General features: G+C 46.1%; 1 protein-coding gene across 6 annotated transcripts in view; it reads right to left on the minus strand.

The window, feature by feature from the left end:
• Positions 1–15,609, minus strand: part of SLC22A23 (solute carrier family 22 member 23) — a 183,452-nt gene extending 167,843 nt beyond the window's left edge. For 2 of the 6 annotated variants that reach the window (XM_039246532.1, XM_039246534.1), the window contains exon 1: positions 14,424–15,609. In XM_039246532.1, coding sequence (XP_039102463.1) covers positions 14,424–15,089 — 666 coding nt within the window. In that variant the 5' untranslated portion in view covers positions 15,090–15,609. The remainder of the gene's footprint in view (positions 1–14,423) is intronic. The other 4 variants (XM_039246529.1, XM_039246530.1, XM_039246531.1 and 1 more) reach the window with 4 other exon arrangements.
• Between the last annotated feature and the right edge of the window lie 8,734 nt (positions 15,610–24,343).

Below are 24,343 nucleotides of genomic sequence, written 5' to 3' on the forward strand. Positions count from 1 at the left end.
ACAGGGTCCCTGCACAGGCATGATGGGGGGACGCTGCAGGAGAACTGTGCAGGGTACAGACCATCAAGGACTCTGAGAAGCAGCCAACCAGGCCCAACTTCATCCTGAGGGTCATGAGCACCACAAAGGATTTGAAGCAGAGAAGTCAAAGAAGCTTCTCATCTGGGATTTGACGCAAGAGAGGTAGAAAAGATCAGGGGCCAGATGAGAGGACAGGCAGAGAAGGACAGATGCCATATGTTTGCATGCATAGGTGGATTAGGAGGAACTTAACAGAGGATCAAGGGGGAGGAGAAGGGGAAAAAATAGTTGGGGAGGGGGAGGGAGGCAAACCATGAGAGACTCTTGAATGCTGAGAACAAACTGAGGGCTGAAGGGGGTGGGAGAGAGGGGAAGGGGGGTGATGGGCATGGGGGAGGGCACTTGTTGGGATGAGCACTGGGTGTTATAGGGAAACCAACTTGACAATAAACTATTTTTTTTTTTTTTTTTTTACAAATAGTTTATTGTCAAATTAGTTTCTACATAACACTCAGTGCTCATCCCCAGAGTGCCCTCCTTCATGCCCATCTCCCCCTCCCCCCCACATCCATCAGTCCTCAGTTTTTGTCAGCATTCAAGAGTCTCTCATGGTTTGCCTCTCTCCCTTTCCCCCACCATTTCCGCCCTTCTTCTCCCCCTTGGTCCTCCGTCAAGTTCCTCCTAATCCTCCTATACGTGCAAACATATGGTATTTGTCCTTCTCTGCCTGACTTATTTCACTCAGCATAACACCCTCAAGGTCCATCCATGTTGCTACACATGGCCAGAGTTCATTCTTTCTCATTGCCATGTAGTATTCCATGGTATAGATAAACCACATCTTCTTGATCCATTCATCTGTTGATGGACACTTAGGCTCTTTCCATGTTTTAGCTGACAATAAACTATTTAAGGAAAACAAAACAAAAACCGAAAGACAAGTGTTAGCAAGGATATGGAGAAAATTAAAGCCTGTGCACTGTTGGTGGGAATGTCATTTGATATAGCCACTATGGAAAACAGTATGGAGGTTCCTCAAGAAATTAAAAATAGATTCAGGAAGCCCACTCCTGGGTTTATATCCAAAGAAGATGAAATTACTATCTTGAAGATATATATGTATCCTCATATTCAGTCAAGCATTATTCACAGTTGCTAGGACATGAAAACAATGTAAATGTCCATCGGTATTATTCAGCCATACAAAGAAGGAAATCTTGTCATTTGTGATAGTGTAGATGGATCTTGGGAGCATTATGCTAAGTGAAATAAGTCAAACAGGGAAAGAAAAGTATTATATGATCTCACTTAAAAAATAAATAAAGTATTAAACATAGAAAAGAAAAGAAAGGAAAAGAAAGGAAAAGAAAAGTAAAGATAAGGGGCCAGATGAGAGGTCCAGTCCAGTAGTTAACCAAAAACACAGGTCTAGGGCTTTGAGGGAACATCCAGGCTACAGATAAAGATCTGGTGCTGCCCTACTCAGGTGTGTGCTGGAACTCAGATGGGCTGAACTGTGCCCCTCATCCAATAAAAGGCTCCCAAAACTCAATGCTAGAGTCCTGATGCCTAGTACCTGAGAATGTGACTGTATTTAGAGATGGGGCCTTTACAGACATATAAACTTAAAATGAGGTCGTTGGAATGAGCCATAATCCAACAGGGCTGCTGTCCTTGTAATAGGAGACTAGGACACAGATACATACACAGAGGTCACAGGGAGAAGACAGCATGCACAAGGCAAGGAGAGAGGCCTCGCAAGGCCTGCTGACATTTGATCTCGGACTTCCAGTCTCTAAAACCAAGAGGAACTAAATGTCTGCTGCGTAAGCCCCCTAGTCTACGGTACTTGTTACACAGCCCAAGCTGACTGAGACACTGGGGAATGATCTGAAGGGAGCAGGTGATGGAAAGAATTCCCGAAGGAGAAGAGCAGCCAGAGAAGCAGACGAAAAATCAAGGAAAAGCAGCATTCACCACCCTCACCCCCTTCCCCCATCCCAAGGAGAGAGTGTTGAAGACTGAATGGACACTGCCAAAGCCGCACAGAGGCCGACCAAGATCACTGAATCAGTCCCAGGGATCCGACATCAGGCAAGCTGACACCATCTGTGGCACAGAGACCATGAGGCCCAGCAGGTGAGGCAGGGATGTTGGGCCGGGCTGGCACTTCCCAGGGGAGGGCCGCAACCCCTGGGGCATGGCCACACCTGTGATGGGGCTCGGTGAGCATTTTTCACAGAGGCCCAAACCAACATGTGTGCTGCAGGAGCAACACATGGCAACAGAGAGGCCAGGAGGGGTGCTGCAGGGGTCCCGAGGACACAGTGCCACGTGGACCCAGCGTGGGGCTGGGGGTACTGCTGCCCTGGTCTCTGCTGTCGTTTCTCCATTACAAAGCTCAGATAACTCACTGCCTACTGGGGGGGAACCAAACTCATCCCCAAGGACTGACTTTGGGGGGCCTGTGTGGCAGGGACCCCGCTCTGTGCCCTACACTCATTGCTTTCCAGCCCTCATCATCTCCTCTGCAGACGAGGCCCTGTCTCAATCCTTTCCATATTTTAAGACCCCAGCCCTCATTCAGGGCCCAGCTCCAATGCCACAGCACCCAGCGTCCCCACCCCACCACCCAAGGTGGGGACCCACAGTCAGGGCACACACCTCACCTGCTCTTCTGGGCATGCACACTTCTGCACCCTACAGCCTCAGCTCCTGGCCCCCACACACTCCTCTTAGCTGGTCCCACACTAACCCTCCATTTACCAACAGTCTCGGCTACACCATGAGCTCCTTCTCCAGGGCAGAGACCATCTTCTACCCCTCTGTATCACCTACCCAAGGCAGGGCAGAAAGCCTGCCTGCAGAGAAGGGCCAGAGCCAGGCGCCACTCAAGCGGCTGCAGAAATCGCCTCTAATGGGGGACGGACGGGGGGAGGGGTTGTATGTAACTGTCTTCAAAAAAGTAGGCCAACACCGATGTCCACAGAAGCATTACTTCCAATAGCCAAAGGGTGAACGCAACCTATGTGTCCATCAATGGATGACTGGATAAACAGAATGTGGTCTATACATACAATGGAATATTGTTCGATCTTGAAAAGGAAGGAAATTCTGATACAGGCTACAACTTGGAGGAAGCCTGAGAACGTCACACGAAGTAAAAGAAGCCAGTCACAAAAGAACAAGTCCTATAATGGTTCCACTCACTTGAGGTTCCTAGAATAGTCAGATTCAGGGACAGAAAGTGGAAGGGCTGTTGCCAGGGGCTGGGGGAGGGGAGCGGGCAGTTAGTGTTTAATGGATACAGAGTTTCAGTTTGGAAAGATGACATAGTGCTGGACATGGATGGTGGTGATGATCGCTGACAGTGTGACTGTACTTAATCCCACTCGACTGTACATTTAAATATGGTTGAAACGGTAAATTTTCTGTTATGTGCATTTTACAATTTAAAAAAAGAACTTCTGAAAAAGTAGGACAAAAACTTTGTGTTCACTGTGAATGCTCATGTATATTCATTTGAGAACAGTGGAGTTTCTCAGTATGTAACAATCAAGGGTGCCCAATTTGTAAAGCATCTTTTAAACACACAGGGGAAAAAAAAGCAGCTTTTAATCTAATCTGGGAGGAAACACTCTGTAGTGCAAATTACTATGCCGAGTGCATAACCCATCCATAATTTAATATGACCACCGGGATGCTCGCGGCAGCTTTACGCCAGCATCATCTCCTTTGCACCACTTCTTCAAATGATACAAAGAAGTAAAGTGTGACTCTTAGCTAAAGCAGAGTTCAATTATAGGGAAGGCTGACCCTCCTCTCCTCCTCTAAAAAAAATGGCCGATAACACTTAACTAGCATTCCTATGACTTAACATTCTTTACCACACATTCCTATGACTCAGCTGTTTGGTTCACTGCTCAGATAAGTAAACCAACTGCCTCCCTTCTGGGGCAGTGTTTTCAAATGTAAGAATGCTCCCCGGCTCCTTCTGGCTGTGGCACACCTTGAGCAAACTCAACATTCAAAACAAAACTGGCTAGGGCGTTCTGAAGCTGTTCCCTGGGAAAAACAGACCCACAAAAAGTATGTTTCACTTTTACTACAAGAAATCTAGAAAAAGATACAAAACACAATCAAGGAACAGAGAAGCAGAAAAGACACTGAGAAGTCAGGAAGAAAGACTCGGACCGGTTGGGGGACACTTGCTTAGCAGTGACAGATGGCTTTGTGAGAGAACACAGGCTGGAGGTCACCAGAAGCACCACTGCTCAAAAGGGCCCACATTTGGCTTTGTGCTTGGCGGTCACTGTCTTGATCTGAATAAGTTTTGAGCCAGAGGGGTCATGTTTTCCTCTTGCCGTGGGCCCCGCAAATCATGTCCCTGGTCCTGACCAGCAGAAAGGTTTGGAAAAACAAAGAGACTCACCCTGTGTGGGGACAGGGGTGAGGGTGACTATTTGTAAAACTGTTTCAGTGGCCGCCCAGGGGCTAGTCCCAAGCTCCCTCTGTGATCTGGAGCTAATAAATGGGACCATTTATCACTATTTCTAGGAGAAAAAAAAAAGCCTCAGGAGGGGTCTTCTCGCCCATTCCATACTAAGCTTAAGCAGCCGCGTAAGTTACTTCCTGAGTTTTCGGGAAGAACAAGAATACTTCGTTTAAAGCATTTAATAGTTAAATCAATCAATATTCAATTATTCTCAATTAACTGCCAAAAAGATTCATCTCTAATCCCTTCCATCCCAATGAAGAACAGCTACTACTGACTCCTGTTGCGCAGTTCAAACCAGCTGTCCCCTAGCGCTGGGTAACTGCTCTGACACCCCAGCCCAATCCGGACATCAGGTCTGCACCCAGAAATCTGGAACTGCTGGCCTCTGTACTGACTTGCCTGATCAGGCAAAAGCCTATCCATAGGGGGAACAAAGTGGACTTCTGGAGAAAAGGGTGGAGAGCACAGGTGGGCTCAATATTCTTGGCCTCAGATCCCACCCTGGGTTCCCTGAGCCATTCCTGCATCATTCCAAAAGATTTCCCTTCTATTTTGTGAATTTGAAATTTGTTCTCATTACTTGCAACCAAGACAGTCATACAAGAGGTTTTGTAGAATATAACCCTATGCAAATGGGGTGGTTTGCAGAGCCCCCAGCCCGGTTCTGTTTCAGCAATGATTTATTTTATGGGACACCAGCTAAATCCGTCAATAACCACTTCTCCTCTTTCCTAGCAATATAGGTCTTATTGATCTCTAGGTCACTTGTTTGGGGGAAGACCTGCCCACACATAATGACCAGCACTGAGTAGCCTTGAGCAAACAATAGAACAGACCCCAAGTCACAGAAGATCAAAGTCTGAAGGTTCCTGAGGTCAGTCAGCAAGGACGGCACTCCAGGTGGGTGGGGAAGGGGCCAGTCTTTATCGGCCCCTGAAGTTAGCTCTCTGATCCCTGCCATTGAGGTCCAAAGTTATCAACAACTTCTCTAAAAGTTCAGTTTCTCTGATCTGTGTTCACCAGCACAGCTAGCCCAGAATTTTGAACACGTTTACATCATTCTCCACCCAATGGCAGGGACTCAGGTTTCTAAGCCAAGACCTCTGTGGGGGTGTGAAGCCCCTGGCAGGGCCCTGCTCCCCCATTCCTCGAGGTTGGCCAGAAAATGCTTTTCCTCTTCAGATCTTTCGGAACCCTGTGTCCAGTGACCTGAAAACAAAGCCATTAAATGGCCTTTTTCTTTTTTTTCTTTTTTTTAATGTTGTATTTATTTCAGAGAGACACAGAGAGACAGCATTAGCAGGGGAGGGTCAGAGAGAGAGGGAGATACAGAATCTGAAGCAGGCTCCAGGCTCTGAGCTAGCTGTCAGCACAGAGCCTGATGCGGGGCTCGAACTCACGAGCCATGAGATCATGACCTGAACCGAAGTTGGATGCCCAACCGACTTGAGCCACCCAGGCGCCCCTTAAATGGTCTTTTTCATCAGACCAGAGGTCCTTTTGGGTCTGACTCCTCAGGCCTCTCTGGATTCCTGTGTCCCGTAAGGCGGCGCCCGCCTGCTCCCCCATGTTACCAGTTTCTGGGCAGAGGGGACAGACACCTCGGAGCGCACCCTTCAGGTGTGGCCTGTCAGCTCCTCCCCACCTAAGTATTTCTCAGATGACTCATTTGGCTGGTCCTCACCCCATGGACAGGAAGGAGAAAGGGCTCTGAGATTCCCAGGTTCCTCCTGATTTGTCAGGTGCCTGGAGGGAGGGTGGTGGGCTCTTTCTTATTCTAGCCTCACAACAGCCCTCGAGGTAAGGTGAGCAATGACCCACTTTCCTGATGAGGTTCCTGCCACTCCCAAAGATAAAGATAATAGAGTTAAACCTGTAACTGTCACAGCTGCTGGTAATCACCTGCTGAGCACAAGCAGCAGCAGAGTCAGGACCTGAACCCACACCTGCCAAACTAAAAAGCCCTTCTTCTTTTCAGCAAACTCAGGTGAGCTCAGACCTTTACAGGGAAGACTTTGTGGGTAAAAGCCGAGTAAGACACACTTCCAGTGGGGAAGGGGACAGAGAGCAGTCTGATCACCCCACAGCCAGTGTTAGGACAAAGGGATGGCTGGATGCTAGGGACACAGAGTGAGGATGAGCAACCTGGAGGAAGAACAGGGACCAAACGGCTGAAGGGAGGAAGAAAGGGCGTCCCGGGCAGTGGTCAGTGACATCTGCGCAGAGGTGGTCTGCACAAGCCTACCCACAGAAGCCACCATATAACAAACCACACCTCAGCACGCAGCTCCTAATGGGTATGACCTTTCTCAGGCAGCGACAGGAGGACTGGCCCTGATAGGCCAGTGAAAGGGAACAAGTTCAAGAGAGCTGGCAGGCATGCCCATCAGCTCTTCCCGGCCCCTCTCCCCTGGTGGGGCTGCTCCTGGCCTGCGGCAAGAGCACACTACAGGCTCTACCGGCGACGGGAACTCAACTCTAGCCCTAATGGGCTGGGGGCTCTGAGTAAGTCAGCGACACCCCCACACTCACTCCAGCCTCAGTCTTCTCATCCGTAAACTGAGGACTTTGGACTAGGAAGAGAATGTTATACGTTATCCATGCTCAGGACAATTTTTTTTTTAACCTATACTAGGCATTCTGTAAAGGTAAAGCTGGTTGAATCAAAGTAAATTCTAGACAGATGGTTTTCCCTGTCGAGATCTTTCAGCTTTGTGGAAATCGGCACACTCCCATTTTGAGCAGGAGAGCAGGAGAAAATGCTAGAACACTAGGATGGGCCAGAGCTGCTTCCTATCAGCCTGGACAGAGGCTTCAGGCCCACTTGCCCCGGGTCTGGCCTGGGCCTGCAGCAGCAGTAAAATTTCCCACACCTCCTCTTCAGAGCCACTTTCTGGGCTGGCCGGCCTTCTCCCAACAGCCCAAGTTACCCAGTTCCTCACTCCCCAAGCCCCTGAGACTTTGGTCAGACTGCCTCTCTCCATCTGAGCTCTCTCCCCTCCCCCCAACCTCTCCGCAGAGCCCCACACCCTGAGTCTTCAGTCCCTTCTCACTTCACATACTCTGCCTGGCCGCCCTCCATCCCAGTTCACCCCCTCATCTCACGGCTGACGTTCTGAACATGACTCATAAACTGCCCCTCCCCACCTTCCCACCTTCCCTGCCTCCTGTAGGTTCTAAGCTCACACATACCAAAGGGCCCTTGCCAGTGCTACTCTCTCTCTCTCTCTGTCTCCCACTCAAACCTAAGATTTCAACTCAGATGTCAGCTGCACTCAGAGACCAGTCAGTCTAGGCCAAGCTTTTTGTTCTAGTCTCTCATTTCCCTTTCTTTCCACATACTTAACTCAGTTTGTAATTAAATAATTATTATTATTATTTCAATGTGTATTTATTACTTATTTTGAGAGACAGACGGAGGGGAGGGGCAGAGAGAGGGAGGGAGGGAGAGAATCCACAGCAGGCTCTGGGCCATCAGAGCAGAGCCCAGGCCAGTCTCGCGAACTGGGAGATCATGACCTAAGCCAAAATCAAGCCCAGGCATCCCAAAGGATTATTATTAATTAGTTACGGTGTGCCTCCCTCATTAGCCTATAAGCTCTATGTGAGCTGAGCTGTCTATATCTGTCATTGTATCCAGAACATATAGTACAAGGCTTAGCCCAGAAGAGGGACTCATCTATGAAAGGAAGGAAGAAGTTAAAAAAAAAAAAAAGGAAAGGAGTAGCCTAGGATCACAGTTGGTGGCACAATAATTGTTTAACAACTGACCCTGCAGAAACCGCCCCCCCCACCAATGTGTAGTGTTTGCCAATTCCATGGTGTAAATGCTCCCACTGTGGCTGACTCGAAGCCACCAACAAGACATTCCTGAGTGTGCAGGTGGATGGAGACGTGAGCACGGGCTCAGAGTCTGGAGAGGCCTCGCTGGCCCATGCACGGCTCGTGTGTGGCAATGCCTGTACTGAGATCCAGAAAGCCCATCGTGTTTTTAAATGACATCAATTTTTGACTCAGTCCTACCTTGGGCTGAAGGCCAAAATGAAACGAGACCTGCAGAAAATGCTACAGACAAAAGAGGAAAAAGAGAAAGAAAAGAAAAGAAAAAAGAAAAGAAAAGAAAAGAAAAAAAGAAAGAAAGAAAGAAAGAAAGAAAGAAAGAAAGAAATGAAAGAAAGGTAAAAAAGAAAGAAAGGGAAGAAGAAAGGAAGAAAGAAAGAAAGAGGAGGTTTTGCAGCTGGCTCAGAACAAGAAGATGAAGGAAAAGGGAGCCCCAGTTCATGGGGATAGGCGCTAGCTCCTATGGCAGCTGCCTAACAACTGGTGAGCTTCTGGTCTTCTCGCTGAGGCTACTGCCAAATGCAATATTTAGGACACTGTTAGGAGTAAGTCAAAGCCTGTATGAAATGCTGGTTATATCCACAGACCTAATATTTATTTCCCTTCCTAGCAATTTATCCTACTAGCTAAATAAAAGCAAAACTGATACCTGCAACACTAAATTAAAGAGGAACTAAGATAAAAAAATATTAGAAGAAAGTATGGGGGATTTTCTAATATTCCAGGATTATAGAAGCCTTAAATCTTAATGTAAACCCCAGAAATTTTAACAGAAAAGATTAATTTGACTCTATACAAACCAAAAGTTTCCACTTTTTTGTTAAAGTTTATTTATTTATATTTTTAGAGAGAAAGAGCAGATAAGGGGCAGAGAGAGAGGGGGAGAGAGAGGATCCCAAGTGGGCTCTGCACTGTCAGCAAGAGGCCAATGTAGGGTTTGAACTCACAATGAGATCACGACCGGAGCCCAAATCGAGAGTCAGATGCTTAACCGACCAAGCCACCCAGGCACCCATAACTTTCCACTTCTAAGAGTTTCATGCATATCAGAATTTCATTATATATTAGGTAATAGCAAAGACTGGAAACAACCTAAATGCCCTCTTAGTGACTAATCAAATTATGGCCTGGTCATACAATGACTGAACAATGAGAGGCTCTCTGTGTAGTGATAGGCATCCATACTCAATATAGGTGAAAAAAGAGAACAATGTACATATTATGTCATTGTTTGTGAGAAGAAAATATATAAATGAAAATATACTTAGACTATTTCTGGAAGGATACATAAGAAACTGGTAACCATGGTTGCTTCTCAAGAGGAAAACTGGAGGCAGGGATGGCTAGAAATGTTGCTTTTACTGTCCGCTTTCTGTAACATATGTATACATTATCTATTACAGTCACTTTCTAAAAATAGATATGCATAAAGATGTTCACTGCTGTGTTGTATACACTAGACAAAATAAATAAAAACACCATTAGGGTGACCTAACTCTGGGTTATTTTTAAAATATTACTATTGCAATGAAATTGTAATTATTTTTAACCCTAATTAAATTGTACTGAATCACTTTAAATACTTCTAGAATTAAGCCCCAGAAAAAGAATACAAATTGCTTCCCAGGATATTTAAACAACTCTCAGATGTACTTACAGGAAGAAAGCCAGCGATCTCTGAGAATTCATGGAGAACAGAAGAATCAGTAGGGACAAAGACCCCAAACTTCACATATAGGAAAAGGATGGCGCTTATTACTCAAGGAAGTGGTGAGCGTTGAAAACCAAGGAGGATTCACTTGGAACAATGTGGGATAATGATGCAAATTATTAAGAAGAATATTTTAAAGTCAGCAGAATTGTGTTTTCTTAACCTTGTATAAAATCTTTGGCCATCTGAGCTGCTAAGGAAGGCTGGTGTGGGATAGGGGCCATGTCCGGTCTCCGTTCTCCCACAGCTGACCTCTAAGTGATGGCAGAGATTGGTTAGATTTGTTTCAGGAAAGCACAGACACAGTTTTTCAATATGGCTGGGAGATAAAATTCAGAGCTATGCAGTTGAACACAGGGCTCAAGCTACACAGCATCTGGCCTACTCAGGTATGTATTAACTGAAAATCCAAGATAATGCTCAGTGTTAAGGCTGGCCTTGGATTATTCAACATTCTCTATTTTTTTAAGTTTTATTTACTTATTTTTGAGAGGGAGAGAGAGAGAGCGAGCATGAGCAGGAGAAGGGCAGAGAGAGGGAGAGAGAGAACATCTAGCAGGCTCTGCCCATTACCACAGAGCCAGATGCGGGGTTCAAATCCACAAACTGTGAGATCATGACCTGAGCAGAAATCAAGAGTCAGATACTTAACCAACTAAGCCACCCAGGCACCAGGATTATTCAACGTTAAAAAAAAAATTTTACTGTTTATTTTTGAGAGAGCACAAGTGGGGGAGGTACAGAGAGAGAGGGAGACACAGAATCTGAAGCAGGATCCAGGTTCTGAGCTGTCGGCACAGAGCCTGATGTGGGGCTCAAACCCTCAAACTGCAAGATCATGACCTGAGCTGAATTTGGACGCTCAACCAACTAGGCCACCCAAGTGCCCCTCAGCATTCTTGATGAAAAGAAACAACATAATAAATGTTTGGAGAACTTCATATGGTTGCACAAAAAAGTCCTATTATTATTATTATTATTATTATTATTATTTTGAAGGCATTGAAAATTTTGGAACAGATAACAAATACCAAGGACCAAGGCATAAAACAAGAATAAAAAGATCGTAACAGGAGAGATCTAACAACCCAAAACTATTATGATGAAATCTACATCATGTGCCATGTCACTGAGGTACAGCCTGAGAAATCTCTTGACTTAATGCAATCCTGTAAAGACAGAAAGCCTTTCATGCATCAAGTGCATGATCAATGCACTGATGCAGTCTGTGGAAGCATAGGGTCCATCTATGCTCCCTTGTCATTAGAACACACGTGGCCTGCCTGGTTGTTTTCAGAGTGTCCTGTTTAAGACACACATATGCCAAGTAGAGCAATTTTGTCATGTGTGGAATGTCTGAAGTAGTTGGAGATTTTTTAGTAAGAAATTACTTGGGTATCCTCAAATATCTGAACACATATTATATAAAGGAAAAAAAACCCTTCAGAGAAGCAAGCCACACAAATAAATGTGAGATGACCTGAGTTATATTCACCAAAGAAATATGCTTGGCTGCAAGGAAGAGCAACCACGGAGTGAGCTACCTAGCCAATACCAGTGAGGCCCTCCCTTCCCATCCTGGAACGGGGACCCATGTCAGGGATATTAATCAGGAGGGGAGACAGCTTGTCACCCCAAAGGTCCCTTTTAACTATAATAACCTGGGATTCCAATGGCTTGGCAGTTTCACGTGTGTAGGTGGTATTATATGCATGTAAGTGATAGTCTATGTAATGCATGTATATGTTAATAATGTATATTTATAATATATTTATAATACAACATATGTTCAGAACATAATATATATGTATAATATAATGCAATATAATATAATATATGCCTGGCAGATTTTCTATATCCCCTCCTCACCTAATACTTAGGGACAGAATAGAACACATATTGGAAGGGCACCTACGGGCTGAGGCAAATCTAACGACAAAGACACCATGTGAGATTATTTGCAAGTGGGAAGATCGTGGTTCGGAGTGGGGAAAGAAGGTACAGAAGGCAACTTTTCAGACTCTGAACTTTTCAAGCCACAGACAGAAGGTGACCATCTCCACTTCTGCTTCTTCTCACAAACAAAGCTGCCAGGCACCTGAGCTCTAGAATTCTGCACCCATCACAGTATACATTCCATATTGGTACATCTGATACAGCATCCAGTGTGCACAGCCCACTGAAGTGAAAGTCCAGTCTTAGTTTATGCCAAATGTGCTCAAGGAGCATTTGTTATGGAAACAATGTTATGGAAGGACAGTCCTTTATTTAGATCTCATTTGTGTGTGAAAATCAATAGTGTCCTTTCTAGTCTTTATTTTATAAGAAAAGGCATCTCTAACTATTGTCCAGAGGTCTTTAGCTCTCACTCTCGCTGTGTCTGCTACAAATAACCTTGGCATAACTATCAAGCACCCCAAAAGCATATAGCACACATCCCTGCCATCTTTGACCCTCTTGAGTGCTAATTTAGAAAAACTGTCCTGCTCTCCAATATGCCTTAAAAGCCAGTTTTCAAGAACTATTTTAGTTTTCTCATCCCACTATCCATGGCAGTGTGAATAGCTGTTCCTGGGTCCCACTGCTAGGATAATGATCCTCTCTCCCACCTCCTAACTTTCACATTCCGCTCTCCCTGGGCCACAGAATGGAACAGCCTCTAAACTCTTTGATTTATATTATTCCTCCTCTACTTTAAAAAGGGGTTTAAAGTATTTGAAAATGTTGCCAAATCCTTACTTCCACAAAGAGTATCAAAAATTGTCACTGTAGTCATTGTTCTGAATCTTTCCATGATGGTGACAAAAACAAACAAACAAATATTGCCCTCCGTGGATGGGAAAGGGTCACAGCAAAACACCTTTGGAAAGGAGAGGCTGTGAGGCTGGGGGTGGGGGTGGGGTGCATATCAAGGTGAACCAAGCCTGCAGGATCTTCCCCATTAATAGTGAATCCCGTCAGTTCCCACAGGACAGATCATTTCTTGCCAGTCTGGTACAAGATTAAAACAGCGATTATGATGATATAAGAGTTTCATCTTACACATCCATGAGCTACAACTGTTTACTAACACCCGTTTGGGGGAGAAAGCACATGCACATTGATTGTTATAAATTTTTCAATTTCAGTCTCACTTTTAAACAAAGCATTTAAAACTCTGCCCAGAACTACCCAGAAGGGTGGGAGAGGAAAGGTCTACCCTATTTCAAAACGTAAATTAGTTATTTAAAATACAGAAAGGGCAAAAAACATAAATTGCTTAACAAATGGGCATACAATGTCTCTTAGATGTTAAAGAAAAGAAGAAATACAGATCTCTTAGGGACTGGATTTCTGACATTGTCCCTTCTCCATTTTTCTGCCTGCCACACATCTCAAAAAATACTGCGGCTCCATTTCACACAATGCAAACACCTCTGCTGAGGGGCTCGGCAGGACTCTCAGCAAGGCAGTTGCTTTGCTAAAGCTTACCAGAGTCTCAATGCCTCCCTCAGACAAAAGCAGCTGCTATATAAGAGCAGTTGTGGACCCGGAATACAAAACAGATTCTTAGTTTCCTTCGGACACTTTATAGGGATAGGACTCAAGTCCCGAGAAAACCTTTCAGGGGACGCTGGGGGGGCAAAATCTAAAGCCAAAAATCCCAATCTTTGGAGAGAAAGGAGCGTGAGGAGGAGGGAAAGGGAATATTCCCAAGCTCTTTGCTTCTGTGGCTAGCACTTGGGTTCTTTAGTTGGCTTTAATAGTCTGTTTCCAAACCCAGCGCGGGATGACTGAAGTCAGCCAGAAAGAACACCTGGGAATATGACATCGGTCCCAGGGATAGATATTTCTTTGTGGGAGACATAAAGACAACTAGCTCCGCAGAAGACTAGAGCCAGCGCCGTGGTCCTGGTTCTGGCCATCAGACCCTGAATGAGGCAAGTCTTGCAGAGCTGGCTGGCTGACAGGTCAGCGGCCTGACCCGCAAGGGGCACCCCCGCCTGGACGAGGGTGACAGTCTGAAGGGTAGGGGAAGGCAGCTCAAGTCATTTTAGCGGGAGGGGCGCTCTTTCCAAATGTGCACTCCGACAGGAGTTTGGGTGCAAAGTAGGCAAGGCTGTGGAGCCCCCTTAGGGTTGGGGGGGGCAGTGTCCCCGAGGAGGGCAGCGAAAAGCCCCTGCTTTACAACCAAGCAAGTGCATCTCGTTGGGGGGATGGAGGATGAAGCCAACGCGGGATGCATACACACAGGCTGGCATCGCTTTAAGGGACCGTGGTCTGCACGGAGAGAGACGGAGGGAAGGGCGGAGAAAATCCAGGAGGGAAAGCCTGGGGAGAAGGACGCGGGGCCCGGGAGGTCGCAGCCCTTACCTTGCTGACCACGTTTTGGACGAGGCCTGTGCGGATGCCGTAGTCCCACGCGTGGCAGTCGCAGTTGGAGGCGTTGTCCCCCTGGTCCGGAGGGGACGGCAGGGGTGGCGTGTCGCCCCCGTCCGCGCCGCTGCCGTTGCTAAGGTTGCCCACGGCCCCCCAGGAGGCAGTGGAGAATGGGGTGGTTGGGGGGCTGGTCCAGTTGGCCGCGTCGCCGGCGTCCCACCGGCCCGTGGCGGTGACCCCCGCCAGCTCCGCGCCTTTGCCGGCCCCGCGGCACCAGAAGTTCGGCTGGTCCAAGAGGAAAGAGTCCGAGAACTGGCTGAAGCCGATGAAGAGCGCCGGGATCCAGGTGAGCAGCACGAGGGTCTTCTGGTAGCCCCCGCCCAGGCCCCCGAGGAAGGGCAGCACCGACCCGTCGTAGTCCAGCAACAGGAGGCTCGGGGCCCCCGCCGCCGAGCTGCAGCCCGGGTGCTGGCCGCCGGCGGCGGGATGCGGGGCGGGCAGCGGCTGGATCTCCCCGCCACCGCCGCCGGGGCCCGCGCGTCCCCCGAGGGGCGCCGAGGCCGCCGCGTCCCCGGGCGGCAGGGAGCCGTTCTCCTCCGCCGGGGGCGGCTGCCGCCCGGGCCCGCCACCCGCTGCCTCGCGCCGCCGGTCTATCGCCATGGCCCGGGCCCACGGCGCCCGCAGAGGCGCATAGAAGCGCGGCGGAGGCTCCCGCGGGCGCCCCGGGCAGAGTGCGCCGGGTTGGGCGCCCGCAGCCGCCGCCGCGGAGCAGGGCCCGCGGCTCGCGAGAGAGCGCTCGGCCGCCGCGGGTGCTTCAGTCCGCCCCCATGTCTCCGGCCCGGACCCTGCGCCCCGGGCGCTGCGGCCCCGCTCGGGCGCCGGGCAGAGGGCGGGCAGAGGCCGGCCCGGGCCCTCAGCCGCCGCCGCTCATCGGCTCCGCGGCCCGGGAGCCGGCGGCCGAGCCCGTCGCTCGCCGCTGCTCCGCGCCGGCCGCAGGGGGAGGAGCGGGCGCCGCGCCTAACCCGGGCGGCTCGGTGCCCTGCGGACCGCTGTGCGGGCGGCGCGGGCGGCGCGGGCAGCGGTGCGGGCAGGGTCCGCTGCTCCCCGGGAGCCCGGGATGTATTTATCCGGCCTCGGGCGCCTCCCGGAAGCCGCGAGCTCGGGTCCCAGCTTGCCGAGCCGGCCGCGCTCTCCGGCTCCTGGAGCCGGCCTCCCTCCTCCTCCTCCTCCCCTGCCCCCCGGCCCGCCCCCTCTCCCCCCGCCGAGGTGGAGGTAACCGCGGCACCTGCTGCGCCCGGCTCCTGCGCGCGAGCGCCCCCTCCAGCCGGGACGCGCTGCCGCGTGATCCACGGGAGGGGGCGGGGCGGGGAAACGGGACACCCCGCTCCCGCCAGGCTGGAGGATCCCCCGCTTGTTCCCTCTCTGCGCTGAGCGAGGCGGGGGAGGAGCAGGAGCGCGCAGAAGCGGGCGCGGGTGGGCCGGAGGTCCCGGAGGAGTCGCCGTGCGCGCCGAGTGTGTGAACCGGGTTGTCTTCGAGGCTTGGCTCCCCGAAGCCTCGAGGGGCTTCCACCCACCCCCTGCGCCGGGTCTCGGTGACCTTTGTTCGCTTCAGAGGTGCCTGCTATCCCGCTGTCCACACCCCATTCCGGGTCCCGAGCTCAAGAGTAGCCAGCGTTCGGGAACAACTCCCCCCCCCCCGCACTTTTTAGGGGTTCAGATATGGTTGTTTTTTGTGTTCGCGGAGCAGCATCAAGAATGCGCATTTGCCAATATCAGGTCGCTGTTCACCCGCAGCGTCGGGTGACCCGCGACCGACCGCGGCACCTACTCCCCAAATCGCCATTTCTTCCCCACTGCAAAATGCATGCTGTGTAAGTACAATGCTAGAAGGATACATGGCCAACACGAGTTATACTGTATACACATAAACGTGAACGGTGATGGTATTCCCCACCCCTCCCCAAGATCTCGAATTCACGTTTCGAACGCCGAGTGCACAGGCGCACACATCTAAATTCACACACATGAAGACAGACCTCTCCCTCTCCCGTGCTCCAGCGCGAACCTTGCCCAGCCAGCACTATATAAATAACACCAGCCCTGCGGCAAACGGCTGTATTAGCATATTTCCTCCTGCACCCGGGGCCTGGCAGAAATGAGAATAGCGTGGCACCTTTCACCCCAGCGTCCCGGCATGTTGGAGACATTTCACATTCTGAGAAGTTTAGTAATGGAAGTCTTAGAGCAAATTTGGGGGGAAATGTGAAAGAAATGCTTTTGCTTTACAAAAGAATACACTCTAAGCTACAGATAAAGAATGTATTAATTTGCATTTCCATTATTTGCTTACATTTTTAACCTGCAGTTCTTTTTGTTGTTGTGTTTGTTGTTGTTGTTGAGGGCACTATGTGCTTCCTGCTAAAATACTGGCACATCTGAGAGATTTCTGAAGGCTGTTGGTGAGCTGGGCCTTGGGGATGGGAGGAGGTCATGGACTTTCTTGAGTGGCTGAGAAGGGGAGATTAGATAATTGTAGGCCAAAGGGGCCCACAGGGCTGCAGAAGACACCACACCTCCGAGAAATGGGTCTCAAAACCTGCACGCATTTAAAGAGCTTTGGGGGGGGGGGCGTGTGTGTTAGGGCACATTGCATAGTAATGATTTCTTTTCCAAGTTTTTATTATTTTATTACCTTGATTTTTTTTTCTCTCCTCCCCTCTCCCCATTAGAAGGGATTATATATGCAAAGTGCTGATCATGCCTGGAACAGAGAAAGTGCTTAATAGTAGCTTTTTCTTATTACCACCACTATTACTATTATGTAAAATCTACATTTTATTTCTGAATTCAAATATGACTTTACAGACATTTCTTCCCTTTTTAGTGGCTGATTTTTCCAGAAGCGTTCTATTTTGTGGTTGGGCTCTGCCTCTGTACCCCAACGTCATAGGCACCCATTCGTTTTCTTAGAACTTATCACAAAATAAGCATTACCAGTGATCTTGATGGTCATTCCAATCATAATAATAAATAATATTGAACTCTGCAGGGTTGGTTTTCAAATATACACTCTCATTCAGTCCTCGCAGGATCCCCAAGTGGTGGGTCTCCAAGATGAGGCTATAAAGGTCGAGTGTCTGTCACATCAAAGTGTTGGCCCACAGCAGAGCCAAATAACTGGCTTTGAACCCAGATCTTCTGACCCAACACTCCAGGGCGTCTCCATTTTAACATGCAGGGGAAGATCATAATACCATAGGAAGACTTTGGGGGTTTTTTGTTTAAAAATTTTTTTTAAGATTTTAGTTTTAAGTAATCTATACCCAAAGTGGGGCTCGAACTCAACCCTGAGATCAGTAGTCACACCCTCCAACGACTGAGCCAGCCAGGCGACCCAAGAGGAGTTTTAAGACATACTTGTTAATATACATTTTTAGGTGGGAGAAACCCTAGCCCTGGGGAGAAGTTTCATTGTCATGTTATTATTAGTCCTTGTCCCAAAAAGGCTATAAAAATCCTCAAATGGTACATTCTCAGAATTTGGAGTCACACTAGAAAATGGCACCCTCTAAAATTGAAGCTAAAAGGAACCAGTACAAAATGTTTGCAATTAGCCATCTGCAGTTCTGACCCAGCCCTGACTTAACTTGTAATTAAGTTCCTGATTAGATTAGAGGTTTCCCTAAAACCCTTTCAGAACAAGGTTCTCCCCCCTCCAAATGGAGTCAAGAAGATTAAAAAGTAACTAATTTAAATTGTACTGGACTTCATCAAGACATCACTAATGACTTCACAGAGAAAGCTAGACTGCAAGGAGGAAAGGAGAATTTAACACTCTGATAACCTTCAGGGTGAGACTAGTATGGGGGAGCCAGTCCAGTGCCCACTATCGCATTATCCTCTTTTACTCTTCTGAGTGATAGCTCTTGCTAAGTACTAGTTTTCTCATTTACTTATTCATTTACTACCTCCTGCCTCTAGACAGGCACTTTGTATTTGTTCTCAGCTGTATTTCTGGTGACTGACACAGTGTTTGGCCCATGCAGGGCACTCAATACACTCAGGACCCTCAATCTACTGAGTAAATGAGGGTATCAAGTTATTATAACTGGATGATATGATCATCAAGGATCCTGCAACTGTTTACTGTGATTCTTAAGTCACCAACCAACCTTTTCCTATTTGCTCAATCTCTCATATACACTGCTCAGAACCCCAGCATGAGAATTCATTTGAACTTAACAATTATGTAGTTTTTAAATGTTTATTTATTTTGAGAGAGAGAGAGAGAGCATGTGCATGCATGCTTATTTGAGCAGGGGGAGGGGCAGAGAGAGAGAGAGAGGGAGAGAGAGAATCCCAAGCAGGCTCTTGTGTCAGCACAGAGCCCAATGAAGTCCTTGATCTCGTGACTGGTGAGATGATAACCTGAGCCGAAATCAAGAGTAGGACACTTCACTGACTGAGCCATCGAGGTGCCCCAACAACTGTATTTCTTATTATAAATTATTGTCATTATGGATTAGCTCCCATTATGAAGTTCTCGTGCACAGTTACAGCTTGCAGATGATTGGCTTGTAAGCCAAATGCAGCTCACAGACCACACACAATGTTTCCAGAAAAGTAATGGTCAATGTTAGAAAATCAGGAGATTGAACATTAAAAAAAACAAACATAAAAACAACAATGACATCGAAGAACTCCGAGGCCTTTTGATGCCCCTTTTGCAAGATCGTGCTTCCTTAGAGTATAGCAGATGGGCAGGTATTCTGCTCCTCCTCATCCCTACCTGGCACACACCTCTCACGTGTGTCATTTGTCTGGCCCCCCAAAGCATCTGAGTTTATGACCCTAAACTTATATTAGTATCCTGAACTCACTCTTCTCCAATGTCAACAAGAAAGCTACAGACCCCAAATGGAGTCACTTATACTAGGGCATATCACCAAACTGGGGCTTAAAACCTAACATAACTGCACTTACAACCTCCTCAAGAAATGTAGTCTTAACTGGTCAGTCAGGAATTTTCTGGTCAGTACCTATATGGTCATCTGTCACATGGGGGCCTCTCCATCCCCCAAAGGAAGATGAAGTAATCCACACACTAAGACCTTTTTGTCCCTAAAGGAAGGTAACCTCGCCTGAAAGATCTTTTTATTTGCTTATGACTTCATTGTCCTGTCTTTAAAAACCTTTCCCTTTCTGTAGCCCTTTGGAGCTCTCATCTGTGAGCATGAATCTGTTGCCCAATTCATAAATGAATTAATAAAGCTGATTTGATCTTTAAAATTTACTCTGTTGAACTTTTGTTATTTAACACTGTAAGGAAGCTGAGCCATTCCCTCTTGCTTTTGAAAGCATGTTAAATAATCTCTCAGTTTGCAATTTCTTAAAAACTGAGAAAATAAATGAAAGCTACAACCTAAACATGAATATACTTGAACAATTTTATTTCCTTGGAGATAACAGGAAGAAAAAAGTTTTTAACTTAACTTCTAAAGTTGATAGAAATCTAATTTTAAGTCCTCCATAATTCTGTAAAAGTTCCAAGGAATTGGTGTCAGGGTTAATTAACTTATTATGTATAATACTAGTCATAGCAAATGGAACTCACATTAGTTTTACTTGTATGTTCATGATTTTTTTAAAGCTTATTTATTTAAATAACCTCTAGACCCAATATAGGGCTTGAACCCATGACCCAGAGATCAAGAGTCGCATGCTCTTATGACTAGCCAGTCAGGTGCCCCTGTATGTTCCTGTTTTTTATTTATACTTGAAATATAGATAGATAGCACAGTGTGGAATATTATGTCTTTAGATTTTTTTTCTTCCTGTAGTTTGCTTTCTTTCTTTCAAATAATTGTTTGAAACGTAGGTTATCTTGATTTTAGGGGGGTGGGCAGGAAAAAGTGACATGAAATTACTTCAAACTCTAAATGTGTTATGCTTGAACATTATTTATATCATCCTTTGACTTTTAGAACGTTAACTCTGACTTTCTAACAAGGGATTTGACATTTACAAGACCTATCATAAATGAAAATGAAAAATCTACTTTTGTTCAGAGGCAGAAGTAATAAAAATGTCACATAATCTATCCAAAGAAAACTACAGGTAATATCTTAAGAAAAATTTACTCATTGAGTAGAGCCAAATTCATCCTTCCCGATCAAAAGGCCAAGTAAAATAAATAACAAAATGAAGAAAAGGCTTCCTTGCAAAACTCTATTCAATTGTAAATGTGATTGATAAGGTACAATTACTTTTAAAGGCTTGGTCAAAATTTAATTTTGAACTCTTTAATTGAGTTAAAAAACAATTAGTATAAGAAATTGATCTAGAATTTGATGTTGGCTTCTGTTTGATAAAAATCACAGGTGTCTCATTTCCCTTATTGTGCTTAAGAATATTCTTTGTTACACACACACACATACACACACATACATGCACACATACACACACACGCGCGCGCGCAAAAAAGGGCAGAATGTGAGGACTGACAACTAAATATTATATGTTTCATACCAGCATAGAAATAGCCTCTTTTGCTTGAGAGAATCATCTCAAAATTTGCAAAGGAACCTCAGGTTTTAAGTATGGATGTTTTCAGCATTGAATGAGCAACCCACTGTCGGCAGGGTTTGTGGAAACAACAGTCAAGTAACAAAGGTTTAGAGAAAGAGACTTTCACTTCCTAAGATAGAAAAAATAATGTTCTTTAAACAACTCTTTCCCCCTCTTTCCCTGCTAATTCTAAATGGAGATGAAGAAAAACTCACAACTGGATGGTCTAGGTGTTCTCCTAGCCAAATATGATCTATTAAGCTGATGTCTTTCAATAACTAGAAGCTAGAAGCATATGAGAGTAGGGATAATCCTGAATGGGATAAATCATAGCCCTAGAATATACCTTCTGCCACAAGATATTTTGATTAAAAAATTTTTTTAAGTTTGTTTTTTAGAGAGAGACAGAGTGTGAGTGGGGGAGGGGCAGAGAGAGAGGGAGACACAAAATCTGAAGCAGGCTCCAGGCTCTGAGCTGTCAGCCCAGAGCTCGACGCGGGGCTGGAACTCAGGGGCTTGAACTCAGCGAGATCATGACCTGAACCGAAGTCGGCACTCAACAGACTAAGCCGTCCAGAAGTCCCTAAAAGAATTTTTTAAAGATAAATTTTTGGTCTCTAATAAGTTTGGTTTGAATTTATGGCTATTAGAGTCATGAAAGTCATGAAAATTATGAAAGACTTTTCATATTAAAAAAATTAGGGACACCTGGGTGGCTCATTCAGTTAAGTGTCCAACTCTTGGTTTTGGTTCAAGTGATGATCTCATGGTTCATGGGTTTGAGCCCCAAGTTGGGCTCCAAACTGCCAGTGCTGGATTCTCCACGCTGCTTGCGATTCCCTCTCCCTCTCTGCCCCTCCCCAGCACCTGTGCTCCCTTGCGCATGCACTCTCTCTCTCTCTCTCAGAATAAATAAATACATTTAAAAAAATAAAAAAATTAGCCATATATGCATATTATTGTCAGTATAACTTGTCGTCCACTGAATAGAGCTTTGAATAAAAATTTAGTGTTTCTATTGCAAGATAATGTACAAATATGTAGATAGTCACTGAAGCATTCTTTGTTAACAGTATTTTGAATGTTTTTTTTTTTAATTTCTGAGAGAGAGAGAGAGAGAGAGAGAGAGTGAGCAGGGAAGGGGCAGAGAGAGAGGGAGACACAGAATGCAAAGACAGCCTCCAGGATCTGAGCTGGCTGTTAGCACAGAGCCCGTCGCGGGGCTTGAACCCACGAACCGCGAGATCATGACCTGAGCTGAAGTCGGACGCTTAACTGACTGAGCCACCCAGGTGCCCTGTTAACAGTATTTTAAAAATGAAGCTAGGTTTTCAAACTTAAGTAAAACACCTTTGTCATTTCAAAAGATTATTTAACACCCCAATAGTAATGAGTACACCTAACATCAGTTCTTGGTTTCTAATACGATTCTCTACTAAAAGGAAACAAGGCTCCTTGAAGCAATGGTTGATTCCAGGACTGGGGCAGGAAATGTACATGATGAGCCCAGGGCACCTGGTAGTGCCTCAAAGTAAGGAAATGCTGAAGCCATCCCCTGTATGATAGGGTTGTGTCACAGAAGCCAACTGAAAGAGCTAATTTGAATAACAAAATAAAGTAGTAGTGGATAATAACCCAAAGTATAAAATAACTACTCATGAATCTATACTGATATAAATAAATGACTCAATAAAAAAAGAAATGGGAAGAAAAGACAAATCTTCCATGCAGAAGAGTTCCAAATAATGTATGTAGATACATGGCCTCAACGAGGTAGAACATAACTCTCAAGTGTGGGCTGTACAGAGTATTTCTTTCCAAAGAGGAGAGTATGGAAGAGAACGGGGAAAAGAGAGAGAAAAAGCTACAGTGGAGAAACCTGATAATCACTACCTCAGCTAGGTGACCAAGGTCAACATCAAGGGTGATAAGACATGTTGATAGTATGTAGCCTCCACATGGTGTGATAAGAATGGCTCTTTACCTCTGTGATCTTCCTCCCCAAAACTCATAATCACAGGGTAACCACGAGGAGAACATCAGACAAATCCCAATGGTGGAGCATTCTAGAAAATACCTAAACTGTCCAGGTGATCAAAAACAGAGAAAGTTTGAGAAACTGTCCTAGCCAAGAGGAGGCTAAGACAAGATGATCCAAGCGTAATGTGGCATTCTGGATGGGATCCTGGAACAGAAAAAGGACATTGGGTAAACACTAAGAAAATGTGAGCGAACTGTAGGCTTCAATTAATAAAAATGTATCAATATTGGTTCATTAGTTGTGACAAATGTCAGATGTCAAGACTAGGGGAAATCAGATGTGTGGTATATGGCAACTGTCTTTACTATCTTTGCAACTTTTTCTAGAAGTCTAAAACTATTCTCAAAGAAAAACTTTTCTTAGAGAAATGTGATTTAACAGTATTTTCAAACATTAATATTTCATTTTAGTGTAAATCAGTAATTTTGCTCTGTATAGGCCCCAGCTCTGCGATGATGTTTTCAATCAAGTAACGTTTTAATGGTTTGTAACCCAAAGTTGATGGGGGAGCTGAAGAAAATGTAAATAATTGAAAAATAAGTGCTAATAAAATCTTGTTATTGTAACCAATTAAAAATACTCCAAAATGTTAAAAGATGCCATTGGCAAGGTGCCTGGGTGGCTCGTTGGTTAAGCATCCGACTATAGCTCAGGTAACGATCTCACAGTTTGTGGGTTTGAGCCCTGTGCCGGGGTCTATGCTGACAGCTCAGAGCCTGGAGCCTGCTTTGGATTCTGTGTCTCCCTCTGTCTATACTTCCCCAGCTCACTCTCTGTCTCTCTCAAAAATAAACATTAAAAAAAAAAGATGCTGTCAGGTGTGGTCAAGGCTCTGGTCTGAAAGGCCACCAAACCAAGATGAGCCTCAAGGCCCATCGGAGAAACTTGGCAACTATAACTTTGCTTGGATTCCCTTTTCATTTGAGTTACGTTTCCATATTTTGTCATGTTTTTATCATAGACATAGAAATGCACTTTAACCAAGTGTTCCTTTAATTTCTCACAGATGGTTTCCTCCTGTCTTGTTAACCTCCTCAAAGATTCCATTTCTTTAAAGTTAACACAGGACCTTTAGGGAGGCTGCAAAATACTTTGGTACAGAATAAGCAGCACACATTCAGGTAATGTAATAGAGCAGCCCATAGCCTCCAGGTTGATGGTCTTTGACAGAGTCTTTTTTATCAGCTGGGAAATGCTAGGAGTATAAATCTAATGGCATTCAAATAAAACTCCATTTTGTATATTATCCCCTAAAGGGAAGGGGGCCCTGGTTTATATCTTAGCAGCCCCACTGCCTATCACAGGG

This window comes from Hyaena hyaena, unplaced genomic scaffold (assembly GCF_003009895.1).
Source record: "Hyaena hyaena isolate Hyena2069 unplaced genomic scaffold, ASM300989v1 scaffold_282, whole genome shotgun sequence".
In the NCBI taxonomy this organism is placed as follows: domain Eukaryota; kingdom Metazoa; phylum Chordata; class Mammalia; order Carnivora; family Hyaenidae; genus Hyaena; species Hyaena hyaena.